Source organism: Schistocerca piceifrons, chromosome 5, assembly GCF_021461385.2.
Source record: "Schistocerca piceifrons isolate TAMUIC-IGC-003096 chromosome 5, iqSchPice1.1, whole genome shotgun sequence".
NCBI lineage: Eukaryota > Metazoa > Arthropoda > Insecta > Orthoptera > Acrididae > Schistocerca > Schistocerca piceifrons.
This window is the reverse complement of record NC_060142.1, coordinates 153104107-153130630: the sequence shown is the minus strand read 5'-3', so window position 1 is coordinate 153130630 and position 26524 is coordinate 153104107. Positions and strand designations below refer to the sequence as shown.

Below are 26524 nucleotides of genomic sequence, written 5' to 3'. Positions count from 1 at the left end.
TTCTTTTTCACCTTTCCTTTTTGGCGTTTTTGGTCTTCTTTTGGGGTTTGACCACCTCTCCTAAATTTTTCTCCATAATGTGAGCCAGCTGAGGAATAACACCTTACTTTGTGTCTTCGGCATGCAGCCTTAACACCTCTTCCATCTTTTTCTGGACTCCGTTGTCCTTTAACACTATAGTCAGCATGGTAGCAAGTGGTGTGGTTATGTACTCTTTGGTTGAATCCCCTGACAACACAGTGACTACACTTCTGATACCTGAGTTGTTACCTCCCTGTGTGTGCAGGAGTGGTTGCTTGTCACTCTGGAGCATTGGAACTTCCGGCAGTGGGTGTCGTGCCAGACGGCCCTTGCTATGGCTGGTGGCAACCAAGGAGAGAGCCCCTGATCAGAGTGAGTGGTATTAGGTGGACGTTTCTTGTATGTAACACATTAAGCTTCAGAAAACTGTCAATTCTTCTATGGACTTCTCTTAAGTTGGCAGTGGAGCTTTTAATACTGCTTCTTATGATCCTGTGGCCTTCCCTTCCCTGGCTACACCCTGGGAGGAGGTCCAGGCTGGGAGACTTTGAGTGAAACCCTTTCCCCACTAACTGGTCTGCACCAGGACTGATGGGGACACTTTCACCGCCACCAAGCTATTGTTTTGTGTGGAACCTATTGAAGACAAATTTGGTAAAGTGGACTCTCTGAGTAAGATGTGGTCAGGTTTGCTGTTAGTCAAAACTACTTCTGCTGCCCAATCTGCTGCTCTTCATGCTTATGACCATCTTGGCAACATCCTCGTGTGTATTACTCCTCACCAGCCTTTGAACATAGTTCAAGGAGTCCTTAAGAACAATCACATCAGTATCGGTGCCTTTACTCTGGCATTTGAGGGTTTACCCTCCTGGAGAAAACTAAGATAATGGTGTATCGGTGTGAAGTGAAGCTTTACAGCGGTATATCCTGCCGTCCATCATTATTAATGGACTTGTGACCTCTTTTGGACCGTTGGTCACCACTGCTCTGTATGTGAATGGTCTCTGTATCTGGGCTAGTTCCCACTCAGTGTGGGGCAACAGCTTCCGGGTGCCAAGGAGCACACTTCCACATAAATGCTTACACATAATTTTCAATTCCGTCTGGGGAAGAAAATTGGCCTTGTCCTTGTCAAAGGAACCATCCTGGCATTTGCCATGAGCAGTTTAGTGAAATCACAGAAAATCTAAATCTGGAAGGCCAGATGGGATTTGAATCATCAAATTCTCAAATGTGAATCCAGTGTGCTAACCATTGTGCCACCTCGCTCAGTCTGTACATCATGATCTGGAGCTCTATCTTGATGCCCAAAGCCAGGTGGTCCACCACTTCCATTTCTTGGTTCTTCTTTTTGACAACATGTTTACTTGGTTGCCCCCATCTCCTCCTTCTGAAGATTGGTGTTTCTGTAAACTCAATGCCCTTCACTTCCTTGCCCACACCTCTCATGGCGTGTATCGTTTGACTCTTCTTGCCTGTATCGGGCCTTAGTTCTGTCCTGTCTGGACTGTGGTTGTCAAGTTTATTGCTCAGCTGCTCCTATCCCATTGCTTCTCTTGAACCTGGTCCACCATTCATAGTAACCGTTTGGCCGCCAGTGCCTTTTGCGTTAGCCCTATCAATAGTCTTCTGGTTGACACTGGTGTCCCCCTCCCCCTTCCATTTTGTTGGTCCCAGCTCCTGGTTTCCTGTGCCGTTGCTCTTTCCCTGCTGACTCCTCCTATTCTATTCTTTTTCCATCTTTGGAGCATACCCAGGCCGTTTTCTGCCCACTGGTGGGTTTACTGGTTTGGGTCCGCCTTGGTTCTCTCAGCCGCTATTTCCATCTTTTCTCTTGTCCTGTACTCCATGTTCTCTCCCGAGCACCCCTTTCGTTAGTTCCTTGGTCCCAGATTCAGTAGGGTCTCTTGTGGTGTCCAAAAGTCTCCATCACTCCAATGGTGTTTCTTGTTTGTCCCTCCTGCTCTAGGGGGTGTTTCAGGATGCTATTATACTGATGGCTCTAAATCTGCCAATCACATGGGATATGCCTTCACTACTCTATAAACAGTCATCCCTTACTCAAGTTTTGTTGTGTATGGACTCTATGAGTGGCATTCAAGCTGTCACCTTGTGTTTTTCCTGTCACCTCTTGCTCTCTGCCATTTGCTATCTTCTCACATATTTTGACTGTGCTGTTAGTTTGGTTGTTTTCTTTTGAGTTTCCAGCCATGTGGGTATCCCTGTTAATGAGCTTGCCAATTGTCTGGCTGGGGGACAATCATCTACCCCCTATTCTCTGTGATCCCTCTAGGGGCGGATTTGCACTTTTACATCCGATTCCTTTTTGATCAGTTGTGGTCAGACTTTCGGGGGGCCACGCCCTTGGCTAATAAATTTCATGTATTCTTCGCTCCACCTCTCCCTGTGGGAATCTACCATCTTCTAATCAGCCATACCAGGTTGACCCAAGGTTTTTTACTCCATAATGAATTTTAACACCCCCCTCCCTCCCCTTCCCTCATGGTGATCCATATTTTGCTGGACTGCCCCTGCCTTTTGGCCTTCACACTCAATATACCTTTTCACCTTTCTTGTCCTGGGTGTTAGCGGATGACACTCGAATGGTTATGTTGGTCGTCAGTTCTCTTAGCAAAAGTGGTTTGTCGTCCCAGATTGAAGTACCTGAATTTCCTACTGGAATCAGAGTGCCTCGGTTAGCATTGGTGTTGGTTGGGAGGCCTTTGGCCTTGTCTCCATGCCGGTCAGGTCCCCCCCCCCCCCCACCTTTATCCCCTATGATTTGTCTAGTCATTTGTACTGTTTTGTTTCCTTTTTTCTTGTGCCTTCTTCCCCTGGTGTTGTTCCGTTCTGTCATGATCGTGATATGGTATTGGGATGCTGACACCCCAACACCCCTGGGGTGCCCCTGTTCTCACACTCTCTTCGTCCCTCCCTCCTGTTCTCTACTCTTCCTGCAGCCCTGATCTTCTTGTTGCCTCTTTGTTTGCCCATTTTCCCAATTCATCGGCTGAACTGTACTGTTTGTGTTGCTCCTCCCTCATTTTCTGCCATCTTACATCGTATGATCGATGACCTCACTCTTTGCCCCCCTCCACTCCCCTCCCCCCTTCTCGTGCCCCTCTCCCTCAACCTACTAACTAACCATTAGGTTCAGAACCAAAGGCCCTGTCATTGTCACTAGTAGCCAAAATGTCCATCCCAAAATGTCACATTGAGTCCTGTTTTGCAGTACCTCAGTGTCTCATAATTCCATTAATTTTGTTCTCCTTGTGGTCTTGCTCATGACAGATGATGATAGCTATGACTGAGTCTTGTGTTAAGTACACCCAAGGAGTTTCTACCTTCTGAAGTGACTGGATTGCAAGGTTGTCCCATGGGTATTTGCCTAGGTGTGTTCTCGTAAGGAATTGTCCATTTCACCTATCCCAGTGACAGTTTGGATCACTGTGGAGGGCATACAATAACCTCTTCCTCCTGGCATTGGCACAGCTCTTCTGCTGCATTCAATACATAAGTCTTCCTAACAGGTATAACTAACATAATCTCCTTTGTTTCAAGAAGGATAATTTTCCATGAAATCCCCCCCACCCCCCCACCCCACCCCTCCCCCACACACACTTCACCAGACATGGGTGTATTACAAAGCATTTGTATCTTCTGTTAGCACCTGCTACTCCGATCACCCTCCTCTCTTCTCTGCTTTGGTGTATCTCTTGATTTTAGTGCATATGTGCAGACTAGGTGGGAGCAGCGTGTTCACTTTGTCATGCCATGTTTCTTTTCTTACTCCCCAACCTCCTTTTTTATTGGGACCAGTGTGAATAATGGTGGTAAAGCCTCTGGCACACTCTGATATGGCCGAATGCAACCTGTGTAAGTAATGGTGGTAAAGCCTCCAGCAGATTCTAAACTGGCCAAATGCACTCAACTTGGATGACTGTGGTATGAGTAGGGAACTGTAATTTCATGTTAACTAGTGAAGTCATCTTGACCACTTAGTACAGACCTTGGTAGCAGCCATAAATGATTTTCCCATTGGGGTGTATGGGCCCAGCAACACCACCTTTTGCCGTATGTGGTATTTAAGCAACTTGGCATTCTGTTGCCCCATTTGCTTCTGCTGTTCTCAGGCCTCTGTGTTTGTGTTTTGCACTTTACGCCATGCTGGTGGCAAGGTTTTCACGAAATTCTGCTCTGTCTCACTTCCACTGTGGGTTTCAATATCTCGTATGGTGAAGACAGCATTGAGTACCATCATACCCTGTGATGTTGGTGGGAAGTATGGAGGCTTGACATTGAACTCAGGAGTCTTGGAGACTGGCTGGAGTGTAAGACATTAGTATCCACTGGATGATCTTGCCTCGATGGATCCATTTCATAGCCCAGAACTATGAGGGCTAGCTGATGGCTCGTAGATCAGTTGATTTGCCTTGTTGGTGACATTCCGTGCTGCACTTAGATCAATCAATGACAGTAGGGTACTTCATCAGTTGAATGCACACTGTCGAAGGAATGAAACTTGTACAAGGGGAAACATGAACATAAAGTTCAAGAATATTAAGTGGAAAGAAATAAGTGGTATGGGCTATAATAGTGTGATGATAACTAAAGAAAATGGAGTGCTGCCACCAAAAAATGTGTTCAACAACAGGACAAATTAACAAAAGCCAAAATACAGGTTATGCAAACTAAGATGTCATTTAAACTTCTACGTTTATCAGCTACTGCTTGGTAAATTGATGTTTTCTTTCATCATATGACTGAAAGATACTTTGCTTGTATTAATTATGTTGCAAAATTATGCCTGAAAAATTATAGTGACACTTAGAACAGCTGCAGCTGATGAAGTGACATTATATGAAAGACAGAAGAATAGTTGTACACATTACGGTATATTAATAATTTTTACTTATGGACCGTCTGACAGCAACTGAATAAAACACAATTTTAGTGCCATACGCGTTTCGCCTTTATTTTCTGCAAAGCATCATTAGTGGCCTGGAATATGTACATATGTTAGCTATTTTATTTACATTTTTGTCATTGTGCCTATAGGTTATAAACAATTCTGGTGGTTGGTATTTGCTATTAAGTAGTAATGTTTTGAACTGTACTTACAGGTTGAGTGGACAATTTCCTACATATTACGCTCCTGTTGCATTTTTGGTGTTGTTCTTCCTCTTATGAACGCCAATTTGCGGTTTTTCCCCCATTCCACAACACTATGCACTGAACGCTTGTTTTAAAGCAATGTTTTGGTTTCTGTTGCCGACTGTCAAATGTTTTTGCCAAAGATCGAATGTTATTGCCAAACTTATGAGTGTAACTATTGAAGTATCTGTGGTCTGTTCGTGTATGCATTTGTGTATGTGTGTGTGTTTTTTGGTGTGATATATTTTTTTGTGCTGTGTGTGTATTTTGGTGTTTATATATATATATATATCTGTCCATTCGCATGAATGGACACAGGCAGACAGTGTTTGTTGGTAATGAGGATCACCCTGTGGCTAAACATGCCTTGGTGCACGGCCAGCACATCTTGGCACAGTGTTACACCGTCCGGGTTATCTGGATACTTCCCACTAACACCAACCTGTCAGAACTCCGGAGATGGGAACTTGCCCTTCAGCATATCCTTTCTTCTCGCTATCCGCCAGGCCTCAATCTCCACTAATTTCTAATTTCAATTTGCCGCCGCTCATACCTCACCTGTCTTTCAACTTCATCTTTGCCTCTGTACATCCGCCCCGACTGACATCTCTGCCCAAACTCTTTGCCTTTACAAATGTCTGCTTGTGTCTGTGTATGTGTGGATGGATATGTGTGTGTGTGCGAGTGTATACCTGTCCTTTTTTCCCCCTAAGGTAAGTCTTTCCGCTCCCGGGATTGGAATGACTCCTTACCCTCTCCCTTAAAACCCATATCCTTTTGTCTTTCCTTCTCCTTCCCTCTTTCCTGACGAGGCAACCATAGGTTGCGAAAGCTAGAATTTTGTGTGTATGTTTGTGTTTGTTTGTGTGTCTATCGACCTGCCAGCGCTTTTGTTTGGTAAGTTTCATCATCTTTCTTTTTAGATATATTTTTCCCACGTGGAATGTTTCCCTCTATTATATATATATATATATATATATATATATATATATATATATATATATATATATATATATATAATAGAGGGAAACATTCCACGTAGGAAAAATATATCTAAAAACAAAGATGATGTGACTTACCAAATGAAAGTGCTGGCAGGTCGACAGACACACAAACATACACACAAAATTCAAGCTTTTGCAACAAACTGTTGCCTCATCAGGAAAGAGGGAAGGAGAGGGAAAGACGGAAGGATGTGGGTTTTAAGGGAGAGGGTAAGGAGTCATTCCAATCCCGGGAGCGGAAAGACTTACCTTGGGGGAAAAAAGGACGGGTATACACTCACACACACACACACACACACACACACACACACACACACACACACACACACACACATATCCATCCACACATATACAGACACAAGTGTGTGTGTGTGTGTGTGTGTGTGTGTGTGTGTGTGTGTGGTGTGTGTGTGTGTGTGTGTGTGTGTGTATATATATGTATATATATATATATTAATACAAAGATGAGGTGACTTACCGAACAAAAACGCTGGCAGGTCGATAGACACACAAACAAACACAAACATACACACAAAATTCAAACTTTCGCAACAAATTGTTGCCTCATCAGGAAAGAGGGAAGGAGAGGGGAAGACGAAAGGAAGTGGGTTTTAAAGGAGAGGGTAAGGAGTCATTCCAATCCCGGGAGCGGAAAGACTTACCTTAGGGGGAAAAAAGGACAGGTATACACTCGCACACACGCACATATCCATCCACACATACAGACACAAGCAGACATATTTTCAGACATATTTTTCCCACGTGGAATGTTTCCTTCCATTATATTGTATATATATATATATATATATATATATATATATATATATGATGTTGGGAGTAGGATTAAGATTCCACTGCTGAAGCCCAGGCTATCCGTGATCTGAAGGCTGACCGGTCCATCGTCATTCTTCCGGCGGACAAGGATTCCATGACCGTGGTACTTGATCGTCGGGAGTATGTGGCTGAGGGACTGCGTCAGCTTTCAGACAACACCACATACAAAGTTTGCCAAGGTAATCCCATTCTCGATGTCCAGGCGGAGCTTCAAGGAATCCTCAGAACCTTAGGCCCCCTACAAAACCTTTCACCTGACTCCATCAACCTCCTGACCTCACCGACACCCCGCACCCCTACCTTCTACCTTCTTCCTAAAATTCACAAACCCAATCATCCCAGCCGCCCCATTGTAGCTGGTTACCAAGCCCCCACAGAACGTATCTCTGCCTACGTAGATCAACACCTTCAACCCATTACGTGCAGTCTCCCATCCTTCATCAAAGACACCAATCACTTTCTTGAATGCCTGGAATCCTTACCCAATCCGTTACCCCCAGAAACCATCCTTGTAACCATTGATGCCACTTCCTTATACACAAATATCCCGCACGTCCAGGGCCTCGCTGCGATGGAGCACTTCCTTTCACGCCGATCACCTGCCACCCTACCTAAAACCTCTTTCCTCATTACCTTAGCCCCTGACCCACAACTTCTTCACTTTTGAAGGCCAGACATACCAACAATTAAAGGGAACAGCCATGGGTACCAAGATGGCCCCTTCGTACGCCAACCTATTCATGGGTCGCTTAGAGGAAGCCTTCTTGGTTACCCAGGCCTGCCAACCCAAAGTTTGGTACAGATTTATTGATGACATCTTCATGATCTGGACTCACAGTGAAGAAGAACTCCAGAATTTCCTCTCCAACCTCAACTCCTTTGGTTCCATCAGATTCACCTGGTCCTACTCCAAATCCCATGCCACTTTCCTTGATGTTGACCTCCACCTGTCCAATGGCCAGCTTCACACGTCCATCCACATCAAACCCACCAACAAGCAACAGTACCTCCATTATGACAGCTGCCACCCATTCCACATCAAACGGTCCCTTCCCTACAGCCTAGGTCTTCGTGGCAAACGAATCTGCTCCAGTCCAGAATCCCTGAAGCATTACACCAACCACCTGACAACAGCTTTCGCATCCCGCAACTGCCCTCCCGACCTGGTACAGAAGCAAATAACCAGAGCCACTTCCTCATCCTCTCAAACCCAGAATGTCCCACAGAAGAACCACAAAAGTGCCCCACTTGTGACAGGATACTTTCCGGGACTGGATCGGATTCTGAATGTGGCTCTCCAGCAGGGATACGACTTCCTCAAATCCTGCCCTGAAATGAGATCCATCCTTCGTGAAATCCTCCCCACTCCACCAAGAGTGTCTTTCCGCCGTCCACCTAACCTTCGTAACCTCTTAGTTCATCCCTATGAAATCCCCAAACCACCTTCCCTACCCTCTGGCTCCTACCCTTGTAACCGCCCCCGATGTAAAACCTGTCCCATGCACCCTCCCACCACCACCTACTCCAGTCCTGTAACGCGGAAGGTGTACACGATCAAAGGCAGAGCCACGTGTGAAAGCACCCACGTGATCTACCAACTGACCTGCCTACACTGTGACGCATTCTATGTGGGAATGACCAGCAACAAACTGTCCATTTACATGAATGGACACAGGCAGACAGTGTTTGTTGGTAATGAGGATCACCCTGTGGCTAAACATGCCTTGGTGCACGGCCAGCACATCTTGGCACAGTGTTAAACCGTCCGCGTTATCTGGATACTTCCCACTAACACCAACCTATCCGAACTCCGGAGATGGGAACTTGCTCTTCAATATATCCTCTCTTCCCGTTATCCACCAGGCCTCAATCTCCGCTAATTTCAAGTTGCCGCCACTCATACCTCACCTGTCATTCAACAACATCTTTGCCCCTGCACTTCTGCCTCGACTGACATCTCTGCCCAAACTCTTTGTCTTTAAATATGTCTGCTTGTGTCTGTATATGTGTGGATGGATATGTGTGCGTGTGCGAGTGTATACCCGTCCTTTTTTCCCCCTATGGTAAGTCTTTCCGCTCCCGGGATTGGAATGACTCCTTACACTCTCCCTTAAAACCCACATCCTTTCATGTTTCCCTCTCCTTCCTTGTTTCCTGATGAAGCAACCGTTTGTTGCGAAAGCTTGAATTTTGTGTGTATGTTTGTGTTTGTTTGTGTGTCTGTCGACCTGCCAGCACTTTCATTTGGTAAGTCATATCATCTTTGTTTATATAAACAAAGATCATTTCCTTTACCAAGTGTAGTAGGGAGCCAGTGCTGATGTGTGTTTGTTCATTTATTGCATGTTTGTTTTCTGCTATGGCTTTCTGGATGTGGAAGTTTTCTTGCATTTGTATAAGATGTTTGTCATGGTTGCTTATTCTCATTTCTTGTTCCATGTTTGTAGGATGATGGTTGTAGTGTTTTAAATGCTCTGCAAATGTGGAATGGTTTGTTTCATACTTCCAACATCTGATATGTTCTTTGTATCTTGTTTGAAAATTCCTGCATGTCATGCCTATGTATACTGCATCACAACTTTGACATTCAAGTTTATATATTCCTGATTGTTGGAATTTGTCTCTCTTGGTAGCTGGCTGGCTTAGGTGTGATTGAAGGGTTTGCCCACGCTTATATGCTATTTTGAAGCCCTGTCTCTTTAGGATGTTTGCAACTCTGTGTGTTAGTTTATGTGTGTCAGACAGTCCATAAGTAAAAATTATTAATATACCGTAATATTACACGCAACTGAGGAAGACAGGACTATAAAAGTTGAAGTTGTACACATGTTCCAGTATTTCATGAGTGTGTAGGATCATCACACTTGAATGTCTTTTACTGTCCAGTTATCTTGTATTTAAACAAATATCTAGTTATCTTGTATTTAAACCAACAACTAAGCTACAACATTTTCTTCACCATTTTACATTTGTTTATTGTCTTATTGCAAGATCAAGATACTTGTCACGACATATTACATATAAGTCATTATATTTAAATATTGTGCATTGTTTCTTGGCATTTCCAACATGAATTACAATAGTATTTGTCATTATAAGTTTCTAATCGGCTGAGATGTGGTGTTGGTCCAAAGGAGGAAGAATGGGTGATTTGTTGCATTACTAACCCCCAGAGTAGTTCTCTCTCTCTCTCTCTCTCTCTCTCTCTCTCTCTCTCTCTCTCTCTCTGTCACACACACACACACACACACACACACACACACACACACACACACACACAGCATGCCAAAACCCTGCGCTTTCAAGATTATGTGAGTTTAGATAGACAGACAGACAGTAAAACAACAGTAGCAGACAGCATCTGTGTTTCTCTCTCTTAGCTTGCCTAGTTTCGTACGCAGGTGCACCTTTCATGCACGCTTTTGTGTACTATGACATTTTGGACCTTAATCAAGTTTTCATGCATAGTTCTGTATTTTATTGATTTTACTTTGAATGATTTGGAGATGCACTCACTACTGATTATAAAATTTTCAAACACTTAAACTTCTTGTGCTATAACTTTTAATTTCTGTACTATACATACTGAATTTGTATAATTTCTGAAGCCTGTATTGGTAATGAATCCTGAAACTTAATATACTTTTTCTTCCAGATGCATCGAAATGAAAGATTTGCTTCTGATTTCTTGTTCAGAATACAGAATCTTCTTCAAGTTCTGTGTCCTTACATAATACAAAAGTACAAAGAAATGCCTATAGAAACTCAAGAGCTAAATTGCAGTATTGCAAGTTTTCTCAAGGTTGGTGTATTTTACAAAGGACATTAGAATAAATCTGATTTACATTTATATCATATGTCACCTCCAAAGTGCTTCTCTCATACTACGTGGAAGTGGCGAAACTGAAAAAATTAGTAGGATACCTATTGTTGTGCACATACTCTTCTCACCTTTGATAACATGACTTATGGAAAGGAGCATGAGATGATGAAATTATGTAAGATTTCTGCACAGGCTTAACAATAAAAGAGTGTCTACATACAAAACATCATATTTTGTGCACATTATGTCTAGAATAACATTCATGAAAATCTTATAAAATTGATAAAATAATTGAAACCCATGCAATAAGCAACTTTGTAACTCTAGAATAATATTAAGACTATGCACTTGAAATTCAGCTCTATGTGTGGAAGGGTATTTGGGACATATAATTAATATGAAAAGGAAAGTTGCTACTCACCATATAGCGGAGATGCTGAGTCGCAGATAGCCACAACAAAAAGACTGTCACAAATAAAGCTTTCGGCCAGTAAGGCATTTGTCAAAAATAGAACACACACACACACACACACACACACACACACACACACACACGTAACTGCAGTCGAAGGCAACTTAAGCCGCACTGTGAGCAGCAGCATCAGTGTGTGATGGGAGTGGCAACTGGGTGGGGGTAAAGGAGGCGGGGGGGGGGGGGGGGGGGAGGGAGGGGAAGGGATAGTAGGCTAGGGGCAGCAGACAGTGATGTGCTGTTGGGAAGTGCACAGGGATGAGGTGGAGAGAGGCTAGGGCAACTATGTGCAGTGGGGAGTTGAGACAGCAGGCAGGGGAGAGGTGGGGTGAAAGGGGAGGGGGGGGGGGGAGAGCAGAAAAGGAGAGAAGTAAAAAGGCTGGGTGTGATGGTGGAATGAGGGCTATGTAGTGCTGGAATGGGAACAGGGAAGGGGCTGGATGGGTGAGGAAAATGACTAATGAAGGTTGAGGCCAGGAGGGTTATGGGAATGTAGGATATATTACAGGGAAAGTTCCCTCTTGTGCAGTTCAGAAAACTGGTGTTGGTGGGAAGGATCCATATTGTAGCATAGCGGATAAATAAATAGACTTTCCCTGATATTTTTGTCTTTAATAGTTATTGGATTTTGTTGATAATTAGTAATCACACTTGGCACGTTGGCAACTATTTAGTTAGCTCCATCTAAAATTGAAAGAGGCAAAATGCATGTAGCACAACATATATTCTGGCAAGAGAACTAATTTAACTCTCTGATTGTAAACAGGTGTTTCTTAGTTTCACACACAAATTCAGCTGAAATTATAAACATAGCTGTCACTGAAATGAGACCTAATGCTCGTAAAGAAGAGGAGTTGGTAGTTGCCCAGAATCTACAACATGAATTATTACCACCTATCCTTCATTCTACAAGCCCCATTTGTATTGCATGTATATGCTTTAATTAATATGTGTCATTGTTTACTATATGAGCTATGTTTACTGAATATTAAAATTTTTAGTCTGTTATAAATTCTTTAAAATTTTAATTTTAGTCAGAAATTTATAGGTTTATCAATAGAAAATAAGAAGTTCATAGTGTGGTCACTGATATTCTCATAATTTCTGTTGTGTTTCCAGAGATGTCTAACATTCATGGACAGAGGCTATGTGTTTAAACTCATTAACTCGTACATGGACAAGTTCAATCCAGGAGATCCAAAAACTCTTCATGAGTGTAAATTTGTTTTTTTGCAAATTATTTGCTCACATGAACACTATGTGGCCTTCAATCTTCCAATACGCCATTCAAGAATAGGACTTAAAGGAAGATCAGGTAATAAATAAACTTGTAGCTCAATTTCTTAGCAGTCATTTTATGTTATAAATGACATTCATACTACAATAGTAATTGGTTTTTCAGACTATGTTGATGGCTTCTGTCTGTCAGAAGAATTTTGCAAGCAACATTTCCTAGTTGGTCTTCTGCTTCAGGAAGTGAGAACTTCACTAAATGAAGTCTCTCAGATTAGAAAAATTGCTATCTCCACTCTTCGAGACTTATTAGCAAAACACGAACTTGATGACAGATATCAAAATAAGGTATATCTAAAGTAATAAAATCTATTTTATTTCATAACACATCAAACTTATTGGAGTTGTTCCTTGTGTGATGTTTAATCAGTGGAATTGTATGTCCAAAGTTGCAGTACCAACAAACGGTTTAAGTATTGCTCCATCTTTCACAGTTTTTGTGAGAAAATACATGTTTCTACATTTATTGTCAATGATGTTAGTGTGTTATTTTCCAGAATATATCAAATCAAAAAAAGTAATTATTGTAGCGCAGTTATGACACATTTTGGTATTGTAATTTTATAAAAGAAAAACATGAAAATGTAAATGAAGCAGTGGCTGCAGTCTCCAGATTCTGATATTTTATAGACATGTGAGATTAAGTATTAAGTCATGGTCATGGTCATATGCACTTGTCAAGGTGTATTATTAATTATTATTATTATTTCATATCACAAGCATATTTATGAAAAGCAGTACTGACTTCATTTATTAATTTTCGCTATAGTCAATATAATTGATCTGAGAGATTCAGCAACTGTTTAGATAATTAACGTAATTCTCATTCATTGTTCTGTGTCAGTTGCACATTTTTAAAATTAGATTACATGTTTTGTTCACTTTGGATAATCTTCAGATCTAAGTAGTTGTGACAGTAACCCATCCTGTCCACTCAGAACCACATATCAGAGTACAGTACCCTGATATGTGATTCTGAGCAGACAAATTGGATTGTTGATGCAACTACTTAGATCTGAAGATGATCCAGAGTGATTGGAACATGTAATCTAATTTAAAAAATATGCAACTGAGATGGAACAATAAATGAGCGTTATCTTAATTAATTTTACATTAATTAGACTAAAATATATATGAGGTTTGGAACTTTAATATTGTCAACTATTTATTTAAAATTATGAAATAGATATATTTTTCAAATTTTTACTGTCCTTCAAAGTAGTCACCAGCACTGTGTATAATCAGTTGCCAGTGATGTGGAAGTCTTATGATACCCTTAGCAATGCCAATTGTGCTGATAGTGTGAGTGGAGCATCTATTGCCTGACGAATCTCTGTAAAAGTTCTGAAGCAAATGCATCATTTTAGGAATCAGATTGACATCATGAGGGCTAAAGTCCGCAGAGTGTGGTGGGTAGTACAGTGCTTTCCAGCCACTATTAATCAAACAAATTAGTCTGAACTAGCACCATATGTGCCTGAGCACTGTGCTACAAAACAATGGATAGGTCTTGCAGAAAACGTCACCCCTTCTTTCTTTAACCTGGTCACACGCTGTGCCCAAACATGAACAGCTTAGAGAGAGAAATAGTGACACTTTCTGCAGGACTCGGCCGTCATTTTGCTAGTCAATGTACCACCCACCATACTCCATGGACTTGAGGCATTGAGGCTTCAACTTCATTCCTGCGATGAAGGAAGCACTTCATCGCATTCACTTCTGAACTGTTACAGTGATTCATCAGACAGTAGACTGCCCCACTCAAACTGTCAATACATGGGCACTGCTAAGGGTATCCTATGTCTTCCACATCACTGACATATGTTCATATACAGTGCTGGTGACAACTGTGAACAGCAGTAGAACTTGGAAACATGTATCTGTTTTGTATAAATTGTGAATAAATAGTTAACACTATTAAAGTCTTAACCTTCAAAGTAATGTGCTGTTAGGACAAGTTTGAAATGAGAAACAGCACTGGGTTAAAACTGTACATTTTAACAATGTTAACCTAGTACCAGATCAATACACTGTTTTCACTTGCTGCACTGTTTACACATACTGTGTGAAATGATGTAAACTGAAGCTTTGAGAGGTGTTTGCTTCTCCCTATTTGGTCATTTTTATGGGAAATCTCTTCTCAGGTTGTTTGTAGTTCTACCGTAACAATTACTCAGCATGTGTGAAATAGGCTTTGCTTATTCAACTTGAGTGGTAAGCATTCACAATTAGATTCCCAAATGTCTTTGTTTAACACCCCCTCACCCCCCAACCTCCACCCTCCCACCCTCGACAGGCTTTTCATAGGCTTCATATGGTCTATAGCAGATCTTCTGCTATGGGGGTCAGAAGCTGTCCTGGTATTTCAGCTTCACAGATATGTTTCGCTTCCATGCACTGAACACAGTTTTGCCCATTCTTACCTCAATAATTGTTATCTTACAATAGAAGAAGGGGTAAGAATAAGGGTCAACCATGTCCTAAGCAGATGGGAGACAGAACACTGTTTTTTTGTGCCAGTGATGATGTACATGTGTTGGTACATTTATGAGGAACCAGGAAAACTCTTCATGGGAAACTTCATTTCTCATTGGTGCTTCCTGTTGACAGAATGCAAACGGAAATCACAAATGTTATCAGTAAATAAGAGGCATATTAGAATGGATCGCATGTAGGATCAAGCCATTGGATCTGAAATTTTCAGTCAACAAGGCTTTTATGGAAATTGCATCTTAAACTTCCACTTTTCTCAGTGAATTTTGTGATAGTTTTATTCAGTAGAAGTGCAAGTGAATAATTAATTCATACAAGTGAAACATATTTTTAACTTGGTATATGTATGCTATGAAAAAGAGAAAAATAGTTATAGCAAAACACAAGCTACTAAAAAGACAAATTAATCAACTGGAATTTGAAATTGTGCAAAAGTTATTTAATAAAATAAGTGTATCCTAACTTCCATTCTCCCATTGTTTAACAATTTACATACTCTTATCTTATATTAGTGAATAACGTTTGAAGCGTAGCAGTGATTTCATTGGCAGTTACTAAGTTGCATTAAAACAGATGTTTTATTTGAGTGTATTTTGTGCATCAATGAAAAAAATGAATTCTGAGTGAGTTGAATAGTGGTGTTATTGGCAGCTCATAAATCTGTTACTTTAGCAGTTGTATTACTAATTTGTTTAAGAGTCGTATGAATCTGATAATTTTCTCAACCAATTCATCTTTGCTTCCATTATAGGTTTTGGAACTTTAGTTTGTCATTAACTAAGCCACCTAGTAGATCCTCAAAATTAAAGGTTAAGCTTCCCTAACATTGAATGGCCCTTATCAAGACCACCATCATGATCAGTAACAGTTTGCTATTCATACACCAGATAATTCGTTTCATTTAGATTGCATTGTGATTGGTTGGCTTTTCCTGCTTCCTTGATACTACTACTACTACTACTACTACTACTACTACTTTTTTAAATACTGTGGCCTAGTTCCATAATTCAGGTGTGCAAGAGCTTATGTTGCTTCCCTGTAAAGAATTGTGTTCTACATATTCCCTTTCCAATATATTGCAATATTGCACTTAAAGTGCTCTAAAATTTTCTTTATTTAATGAACCTTATGGAGTTGTATGTACCCGTCTTTCTTTTGATGCATAACACTAGTCCCTGAAGTGATTCTGAATATCTTCAAATCACTAAAGCTATCAGTTCATTGTCTTTCTTAAGTGCAGTAAACCATCAGTGTTAAGCACAAAGAAAATTTTTCTGGAACTTTTGTGCTTCAAAAAAATGGATAATCAACATCACTTCTTTTAAATCTCATCTTAGTTATGTATTTATCCACTGTCTACTTCAACAGTTATGGGTTTGCCTTAACGTACCTTTAAATGACATACTCTGTTAGAGCTATCATTATATTCCTCAAGGTACTTTACATCAGTAGTTTTCTCTTAAGTCACCACACAATAGTTGCATGATGTCAACATGACGTAATTCTGCCATCTGTTATATAAAAAGTACCAGAACAGCATCAGTTATGACAGTCAGCACCCGATGAGATGCTTGAGGTGCGATTTCAAACTAACATGCAAGAAAATGGAGAGCATTTAATCTAAGAACATCTTTGAAAGACACTATGTTCTTATAGCTCTGAACAAAACTGAATTATATTTTCATGCCATAGGACTACATCTGATTATAACGTTCCTTTTTTGACATGCTTGAGTTATTCGGTGTACTGTTGGATATAGCAGTCTTCCGTGCATGACATTTCGGCTATGTAACTCGTCACCTAAATCAGGTGCAATCGGAGACTGATTGCTGTATGGAGTCCTCTGCCTTCCCACCCCTTCTACGGTCTATGCTTGCCACCTTCTCTCGCTGTCTTGGACCACTAATGCAGGCACCACCCTTGGGAGTCAACAACGTCTGAAGCTATGTAGAATGCTTCCACATGCACCACACTTGGGAGACCACACTGTCTGACATCCAAAATGCCACTCTCACCCCCAGGTATTGCCCTTGAGTTTACTGTTTTGGTCCAGGTCGACTGATCACTCCCTGTTTGCAGTTCATGTGTGTTTGAGTCATAGTGGGATGTTCTGTTGTTAGTCCGTCCTGCTTGGCAATATGCTTGAGGCTTCTGTGTTGATGGGATCTGTATTCGTTGGGCCTTTAACAGATGCAGTGCAGACTCTCAAGCTTTACTCAGCTAATAGTTCTTGTCCTGATTGATTACGTTTTCTGTTAGTTTAAAATTGAATGACTCAGTCACTGTGCTGTTCCAATGTCTGGGCCAGGATTCTTGTTTCTTCCTAGCTCATGGAATAATCAAGTACCAAGCAGTGTTCAGCACAGTTTTAATCTGCCAGGAAGTTTCATATCAGCGCACACACTGCTGCAGAGTGAAAATCTCATTCTGGAAACATCCCCCAGGCTGTGGCTAAGCCATGTCTCCACAGTATCCTTTCTTCCAGGGTGCTGGTTCTGCAAGGGTCGTAGAAGAGCTTCTGTGAAGTTTGGAAGGTAGGAGACGAGGTACTGGGGGAATTGGAGCTGTGAGGACGGGTCGTGAGTCGTGCTTGGGTAGCTCAGATGGTAGAGCACTTCCCCGTGAAAGACAAAGGTCCGGAGTTCGAGTCTCGATTCTGCACACAGTTTTAATTTGGCAGGAAGTTTCAACAATTCTTGTAGTTTGTCCAGCATATGATATGTCACATTGGTAAGGTGTACTATAAATTTATGGCTTTTGTAAATCAATGTCACCTTTAACACTCTTTGGTAGGTCTCTGATCTGAAAGCAGAATTCAGCAGCGTAGAAGCCATAAGCATGGTGCCAGGTAGAATGAACTGACAGCAAAATGGTCCAGAGGGACACAAACTATAATGGATTGCAAACAGAACATGACAATTTGACTTGGATGAAAAATTGGTTACTGTAAGGCAGCATCTGCAGGTGTGGATGGCAATCAGAATGTCACACAGTGGAGACACTTGAGGGTGATGCCTTTGGGAGCTGACCGTAGATGGCATCAGAAGCCAGAAGGCACAAATTACAGGCACGCTCCATCCAACATTGTCATAGGTAGCGTATCATGCAAAGAAGATTATGATCTCTGGTAATACACCCTACAACTAGAGAATGTTAGCAAATTGCCAAGAAATCCTGAAGAATCACAAGTCCCTTGTTTGTTGTGATAACTCCTAAATTGCCATTCTAGCCTTGTGTTTATCCATAGAACCATAAACATTTACTTTTGTTTTGTAATTTACATAAAAAGACTATTATCTTGAAGAAAAATCTTCTAAAACACATGCCTGGTCGTCATTCTAATATTTCTTGATCCGTTGCTTCCTTCCATTGATCTCAAGGATTTGATTTCCTAGCTCCTTGAATCATTTGTGGTTCTCCATAATATGTTAAAGCAGCAGCTACTCTATCTCAATTGCTCATTGGATGTTTAACTCTCGACCATTCATGTAACTCTTGTACTGTGGTTAAATTTTTCATCACATCTTATTGAGTCATTATGTAGTTTTCACTTTTATCACTATCATCAGAATTGTCTTCAGTTTCAGTTGTGGTATCTTGAAAGACTTAAAATACATCATAATTTCTGAAACAGGAACACGCTCTCTTCTGAAGTAATTCCTGTTCTTCAAAAATGACATCTTATAACCTGATTTATATGTTATCTTCTTTTGATTTTGTTCATTTAAGAATTAGCGAATGGAGCCTGTTATTTGAAAATGCTTTGCCCTAGGTTTTTGCCATGCTGTAGCTTATGAGTAGATACCTCAGATATATCTGAAAGTCCTCTTCACTTAAAAATAGATGAAAGGTAGGATTTAAATAATTGAAGGAGTCAAGGCCACGAGTCAGGATTTATCATTACAGTTCAATGGCGTAGCATATTAAAGTGAAAGTTGGCGACATGCTGTGGGCAAGAGTGTACACACTTGCTATTACTGCAGGCTGCAACCCTCTCGCTATGACCTCATAAGGGCTGCAAACTTAAAAAAATTCTATAATCATTTGACAACATTATGAAAAGGATAGATTGCGTCTCACTGTAGAGGGGAGAGGTTGAGTTATAAAGGGACTGCACACACACACACACACACACACACACACACACACACACACAACCACTGTCTCTGGCCATTGAAGCCAGACTGCGAGCAACTGCTCAAATGGGAGAAGCAGTCTGGGTAGTGGGTGTAAGGAGGAGGCAGTGGGGACATGGTAGAACAGGTTGGTGCAGTTGGGGGGCTAGACAGGGGAAGGGAAGGGGTGGGGAGGGGAGGGGAGGGGAGGGGGAGGGGGAGGGGGAAGTAGAGGAGGGGAAAAAAGACTGAGAGTGCATTGGTGGAATAGAAGGCTGTATAGTGTTGGAGTGGGAGCGGGAAAGGAGGTAGGTGGGTGAAAGACAGGGACTAACAAAGGTTTATCATCTCGTAAACTGAATAAACTGGAAGATGCGTATGTACAGCATCTTGATGAAATATCAGCTAGTATAATTCTACTTTGAATTCATGAAACATGTAACAGCCTTAATTAGGTTTGTCCTTAGTCATTTTGAACACTGTCCTAGTTCATTTGAAAATGTGGACCAACCACAGCGAGGTCTGGTAGTCCAGTTCACACCTCTAGTTTATTCACTAGCTTCCCAGTTAACTACAGCTGAGCATTTCATGTTTATCTCTTCTCAAGGCACATTCAATAAGCACCATTTCCGATCATAAATTTTATGCTGCATAGCTTAGTCCGGAAACTGTCTGTTTTGCAGTGTCTATGGCAACCCTTTGAAAACAGCTTTTAATATCTGGATAAAAGAAGTGTTTCTGCAATGGAAATTATTAAATGTGGAAAGAGAAAGGATAGACGTGGTACTCCTGGTGGAGTAGAAAGTTGAGAAAGGTAAAACTAGAAACGTTAAAACCAAGTAAGGATAGATGACAGACTCCAACGCAGTAACTATCCCCATCACCACCACCACCACCACCACCACCTTCCCATCCTGGAGGATACTTCACCAGTGGACTGTAGTTACAAAGATCTTAGTCAGTTCTACAGAATAAACACCACTGGTTTCATCCCCTCCTCCCCTCCCAGGCTCCAAAAATTGGTTCTAAAACGCTACTTTTGAAAGTCTGTGGTGAGAGTAGCATCACAAATGGCAACCACAATCTGCTGAACAGACTTGACTTTGGTGGCATATCTCTTACTCAATTTTCACTCCATCTTAGTAAGACGAGGTAATGAACTAGTTACACTAAGTTGAGCAGACCTCCACTAAAAGAAAATTGTACAGACCCAGTCATAAAACTTTGTACTATCAGACAGTATAAATTCCTCTTGCAAAAGCTCCTAACAACGGTTGTTAATGCCATCCATTAGAAAACATACTAATCATCAGATAGATAAGACCTGTACATTATGCTACTGCATACTTGCAAAATATTGTGCCATAATGATTACAGCACATACTTACTCATTGTGTCACTACTATTAACCAAGCTATTAAGCAAGAAGAGGTACTTTTTTGGGGGCAAAATACACTGGTATGCAAAACTTATGGACAAAAGTAACTTTATCCGTGATGTGTCACTGCCAAGTAAACTAGTGTGACGAAGCTTGAACCATACATAGAAAGAACTGCTAGGGTGTAGTTCATAAGCTTAGTGAAAGAAACACAATGAGACAAATACAAATGACACTTTTACTCAAAGACAATAATTACCGTGAAGTTAACACAATTTATGATGGCTTCTGGACATCACAAAAGGCAGGACATGGTTCTTAACGGGCATGTGATCACCGTGGATAGCACTGACAATGCTAAGTCTGACCACAAGGTTTGTAAGGAGTTCTTATAGTAGGTCACTCTGTTCATCTACCAGTGTGATTGACAAGTACTGGAATGTCGTTGGTGCTTGAGGACATGTTGCATTGTGTTTCCCCTGTGTACTCCATACATGATCAATGGGATTTAAGTCTGGGGAATATTCAGGCCAATCTACTAATGGAATATCCTCTCATTCCAAGAGCTCCTCCACACAAGAAGTTTGTTACAATAGTGCATTGTCATCCATAAAAATAAAGTGCACCCCCGAAAAGATGCACATAAGAAAGGAGCACAGTGTTCTCATAAGTGTACTCCTCTGTTTTCCATTTATCATGGCCAGAGGATATTATTTTTGCATCTTGCCACTATATTGTGTTACTGTGGCTCTAAACTGCCCTATGTGGTGGTCACTTGGATGTTAATTTGTCATTCAACTACTGTATGGAGGTACCTTTCACTCTTTTCTTTTCTTCACTGTGACAATGCTACCATGCCATATTCATATAGTTAAATTTGACAATAAATAATAATAATAATAATAATAATAATAGCCTAATTCACACTTGTCTCACATGACATACTGAAAGTTTTGAATCATGACAGTCGGGCAGATGCGGTATTTCTTAATTTCCAAGAAGCATTTGACTCAGTACTACACCCTTGATTGTTATAAAAGTTCAGTTATATGGAAAAATGAAGTGAAATTTGTGACTAAATTACAGACTTTTTGGTACGGAGGACATAGCGTGTTATTGCGGATGGAGAGTCATTGACAGAGTAGAAGTAACTTTGAGTGTGCCTCTGGGAAGTGTGTTGGAATCCTTGCTGTTCATGTTGTATGTTAATTAGCTTGCAGACAATATGCTGATGATACAGTTATCGATAATGAAGTACTGTCTGAAGGAAGATGCATAAATATTCAGTCAGATGTTGATAAGATTTTAAAGTGGTGCATAGATTGACAACTTGCTGTAAATGTTCAGAAATACAAAATTGTGCACTTCTCAAAAAAGAAAAAAGAGTGGTATACCGTGACTGTAATATCAGTGGGTCACAGTTTTAATCGGCCAACTCATAGAAATACCTGGGTGTAACACTTTGTAGAGATAGGAAATGTAATGTTCACACAGGCTCTGTTGTGGCTAAAGCAAGCACCAGACATCAGTTTATTGGGAGAATACTTGGAAAGTGGAATCAGTCGACAAAGGAGATTGCTTGCAAATCACTCGTGTGACCCATTGTAGAATTTTGCTCAAGTGTGTGGGAACTATATCAAGTAGATCTAAGAGGGGATATTGAATGTATACAGAGAAGGGCACCATGAATTGTCATAGTTTTGTCTGGCTCATGGAGTGTGTCACAATGATGCTGAAAAAGTGAACTTGCAGACTCTTGAAGGTAGACATAAACCATCCCGAGACGGTATAATAACGAAGTTTCAAGAACTGGCATTAAATAATGACTCCAGAAATATACTGCAACCCCCTACGTATTGGTCACATAGGGATTGTGAAGACAAGATTGTAATAATTACAGTACAAACAGAGGCACTCAGACAATCATTCTTCCCGCACTCCATACATGAAAGGAATGGGAAGAAACCCTAATAACTGATGTAATAGGACAGATCCTCTGCCATGCACTTCATGGTGGTTTGCAGAATATGGATGTAGGTGTAGCTATAGAAGGAAATCTAAATAGGGAAAAATATAATTGACAGCTGGAGCCTTGTGTCTGTGTACATAGTTGATACAGATTATGATCTCCCCTGAAGTTGATGACACTTAACTGTTACCACTCTGTGTCCGTGGCATCGAAAAATGTATCTCAAGACGCATTTCTAGATACATCAGTCAACATGCGTACTTCAGTTTGCTTAATTAGTCACAAGGCTGTTGATGTTCTATCTGAAATTTTCCTTTTCCATATACTTTTAATTTTCCCAAAATACTTAAAATCACTATTGATGTAATTTAAAGTTCAAAAATATTTTTTTAGCTATCTCTCACTCTGTCTTTTTCATAAGTAATCACTGCAATAAATGTTAATATTAAATTGTTCACACTTACAGAAATGTCAGCACATAATCGTACAAAAACACCATATATGTCATATACATTAACAGTAAAAGTTTATAGACATCTGAAGTCTACACAGTCATTCCAAAATTGTTGACAAAAATCTGTCAAGTATGTGTTTCACTAGTTTAATTGTAATTGGGCATTAAAATCAATGAATCTGTCCTAAATAGTCTGATAAGCCTCCCACATCTGGTGAAGGAGGTGTATTGATAGTTAATACAACATATTGTCGATAGTTTAGTTTGAATAAATAACAACTACCATCTTCCCAATTTGACAAAATGGAATGGAAAACTTCTACCTTGCTTAAATCTGTATCTGATTTTGAACTGTTCAGACTGACACTCTTTGTCTGAGGTTTGTTTTGATCCAATATTTAACTCAACAAAACTTGTAACTAATATATTTACCACTAAATTAGATCATACAAGTAACCCAAAATGTAACTCATTTGTTCTTTTTATGACAGTAGATTCTAATCCAGCTATTCGATAATTTATTTTGAAGTTTTCTTTTCATGAGTCTGTGATGTGTTCTTCAAGTCTCTGGACCTGCTTATGTATTTTGTCTTTTAAATCAACACTAGCAATTTCTAGTCTGTTTTTAAATTCAGCAATTGTTTGTTCCTTTGAATCAGCCAGAGCCTTTTCAAATCTAGTACCTTGATTGTCTATGTTCCTTATAATAGTATCCAACTCATCACCTTGAGATTTGATACTTGCATTGGTAGTATCTAGTTTAGTATATAAGTTGGCATTGTTTTTATTAGTTGTTCCCTCCTAATGTTTAATTCAGATATGGTACTAAACATTTCCTCTGTTCTTCTTGTCCACACTGGTAATAACAAGTTAATAAATAATGTATCCCATTAAATTTTGTCACACCGACAGAGTTAATTCCATTAAATCAATCTTTCAAACAGAAACACACTTTAACTACCCCAAAATACAACCAAACAAAATTTTTTAAAATCGATTTAGTTTTGATACAGCTCATTGAAGAGCAGTTCTCTGCATTGTGATGTTATTGGAACCACATCACTGCAACTCTTTGAAGCTGCATTGCCATTGACAGGTGAGCAGTTGCCATTGTTACTACCAGCTGGTGTGGTGTAGTTTTGGAATAGATGAAATGGTTGTTGTCCTTTGTAGTCTCAGCCACCAGTTTTCAAAATCATAGACCTTAATAAGTTCTTCTGATAAGTAATTATTATTGATTGATTTAATGATTATTCATTGATGGATTAATTATTATTAAGTCTGTGAATCCTTGTGAGAAGTAATTACTGAACTGCTTTGTTGCAATTTTTCCACTGTTGACCACGTTACTAAAGACAACAGCAATATACGTCAAAACTTCTTCCCTCACTAAAGACTGCAGCAATATTCATCAACAATTCTTCCCTCAAAAATTGGTAATTTCTTGTTCTTCTTCTTTTGTTTTTAATGTGTTTTTGTTGTCTAAATTTCTTTGGTTCTCAGTATAGAATAAAGCATTATCTGGTTTGATTTTTGTGTGAGAATGCTTTCTTCAGATTAAGAGTGTTGGTACTCTTAAATTTTGAACTGCTACATCTTGAAATAATGTTCAAACAAACTGTATAATTTGAATTAATGTGGACTTCTTCAGTGCAGCAGTTCCATGCTGAAAACTGTAGACTATCTAAAACTTTTGAACTGTGATTGTAATAGCTAATTTAAATAAACCTTCAAAACAATTATGTGACCCCAGTAAGAACAATATTTTAAGCAGCTTACATTCAGTTTTTTTTTTGCTAACAAAAATTCATCTTTAGTCCTGTATGACAAGAGTAAAAAATACTATTTTTTTAATTGTTGGTATGTACCTAATGTTTATCAGTGTCAGTTTCTTCCCTGTTCCAGTGATCCTTGCTCCAATCTCCACAGTTTATTTGTTAATCAGTTCATTAGTTCTTACAGTATATGTCTTTTGAAAAGTCTTTTGTACCATGACCTGTTGGCCCCTTGTCCAAATAGCAACTTTCTTTATTGCATCTCCTCCCTCACCACCACCAACTATCACATACCCACCTTTTATACGCTTCTTACAGCCCACACACTAACCCACTCTATATACCCATGGGTTGCAGTTACTTTGACGCCCTACAGAAAGAATGTTTTCTCTAGCTGATGAACATCTCTTATCCATGAACCATAACCTGACTTCCCACTTACTCACGTACACCAACAACTGCCCCATCACCTCTCCACAATTACTTCCTCATTACCATGTCACTTCCTGCTTAACACCTTTGACACCAGCTTGTTATAATACCCCAACATGTTCCAAGTCCATCACCAAATCACTACCTTACCAACAGCTGCTTCTTTGAGAGGAGGGAATACAAAGAAAAGAAATCCATGACACCATCATGGTCACTTAGACCAGGTAGAAGAATCCTTTGAAAACACCCAAGATCTTAAACCATTGTAGAGAAATCTTTCCTAACCACCCACGATCATAAGCACTTGTGTGGTCCAGGTTGTTTGATAGCGTCTTCGTGATTTGACTTGGGCCTAAGGATGCGTGGGGTAGCCGCGCGGGCTGAGGCATCTTGTCACGGTCCGTGCAGCTCCCCCTGTCGGAGGTTTGAGTCCTCCCTCGGGCATTGGTGTGTGTGTCATCCATGGTGAAAGTTAGGCTAAGTAGTGTGTAAGCTTAGGGACCAATGACCTCAGCAGTTTGGTCCCATAAGACCTTACCACAAATTTCCAAATTTCGGGCCTAAGGTGCACTGACCTCATTCTACACCTTTTATTCTATTATTTTCACCTTATCCTCTTCAGTATAACTTGCCAATTTTCTGAGGCATCTTGTCACGGTCCGTGCAGCTCCCCCTGTCGGAGGTTTGAGTCCTCCCTCGGGCATGGGTGTGTGTGTCATCCATGGTGAAAGTTAGGCTAAGTAGTGTGTAAGCTTAGGGACCAACGACCTCAGCAGTTTGGTCCCATAAGACCTTACCACAAATTTCCAAATTTCGGGCCTAAGGTGCACTGACCTCATTCTACACCTTTTATTCTATTATTTTCACCTTATCCTCTTCAGTATAACTTGCCAATTTTCTGGGTGTTGATGTTCGTCTCCCTGCCAGATCCATAAAAATCACCCGTCATATCAAACCCACCAATGTCCAACAGTTCCTCTACATCAATAGCTTACATCCTCTTTGCACCATAACATCTCCCTTGTACAGTGGGTGCACAGTAATGAATAAATATATCACGTGTTTTAAAGGTTGTACCAGGCCATCCACAAATGGGAATTTCACCCCTCCATCCCTAGTTCCACTTTCTTCAAACATGATCCACAGACAGATTTTCCATGTTCCATGCCAATTCTCTCATACTTCTAACACTCCAACTATTCCTACTAACCAGCCATAGCTGATTATTCAATGTAACACAGATTAGAAGAGCTGTGCCTTATTCTCCACCAGGATGTTGATTGCAATAAAGAGAGGTTCTGCTGCCC

General features: G+C 40.5%; 1 protein-coding gene across 1 annotated transcript in view; it reads left to right on the top strand.

Annotated features, from left to right (window-relative positions):
• LOC124798092 (dedicator of cytokinesis protein 9) overlaps positions 1 to 26524 on the top strand; it is a 340161-nt gene that overhangs the window by 193777 nt on the left and 119860 nt on the right. The window contains exons 20-22 of the mRNA XM_047261335.1: positions 10669 to 10815; positions 12428 to 12623; positions 12711 to 12889. Coding sequence (XP_047117291.1) covers positions 10669 to 10815; positions 12428 to 12623; positions 12711 to 12889 — 522 coding nt within the window. The remainder of the gene's footprint in view (positions 1 to 10668; positions 10816 to 12427; positions 12624 to 12710; positions 12890 to 26524) is intronic.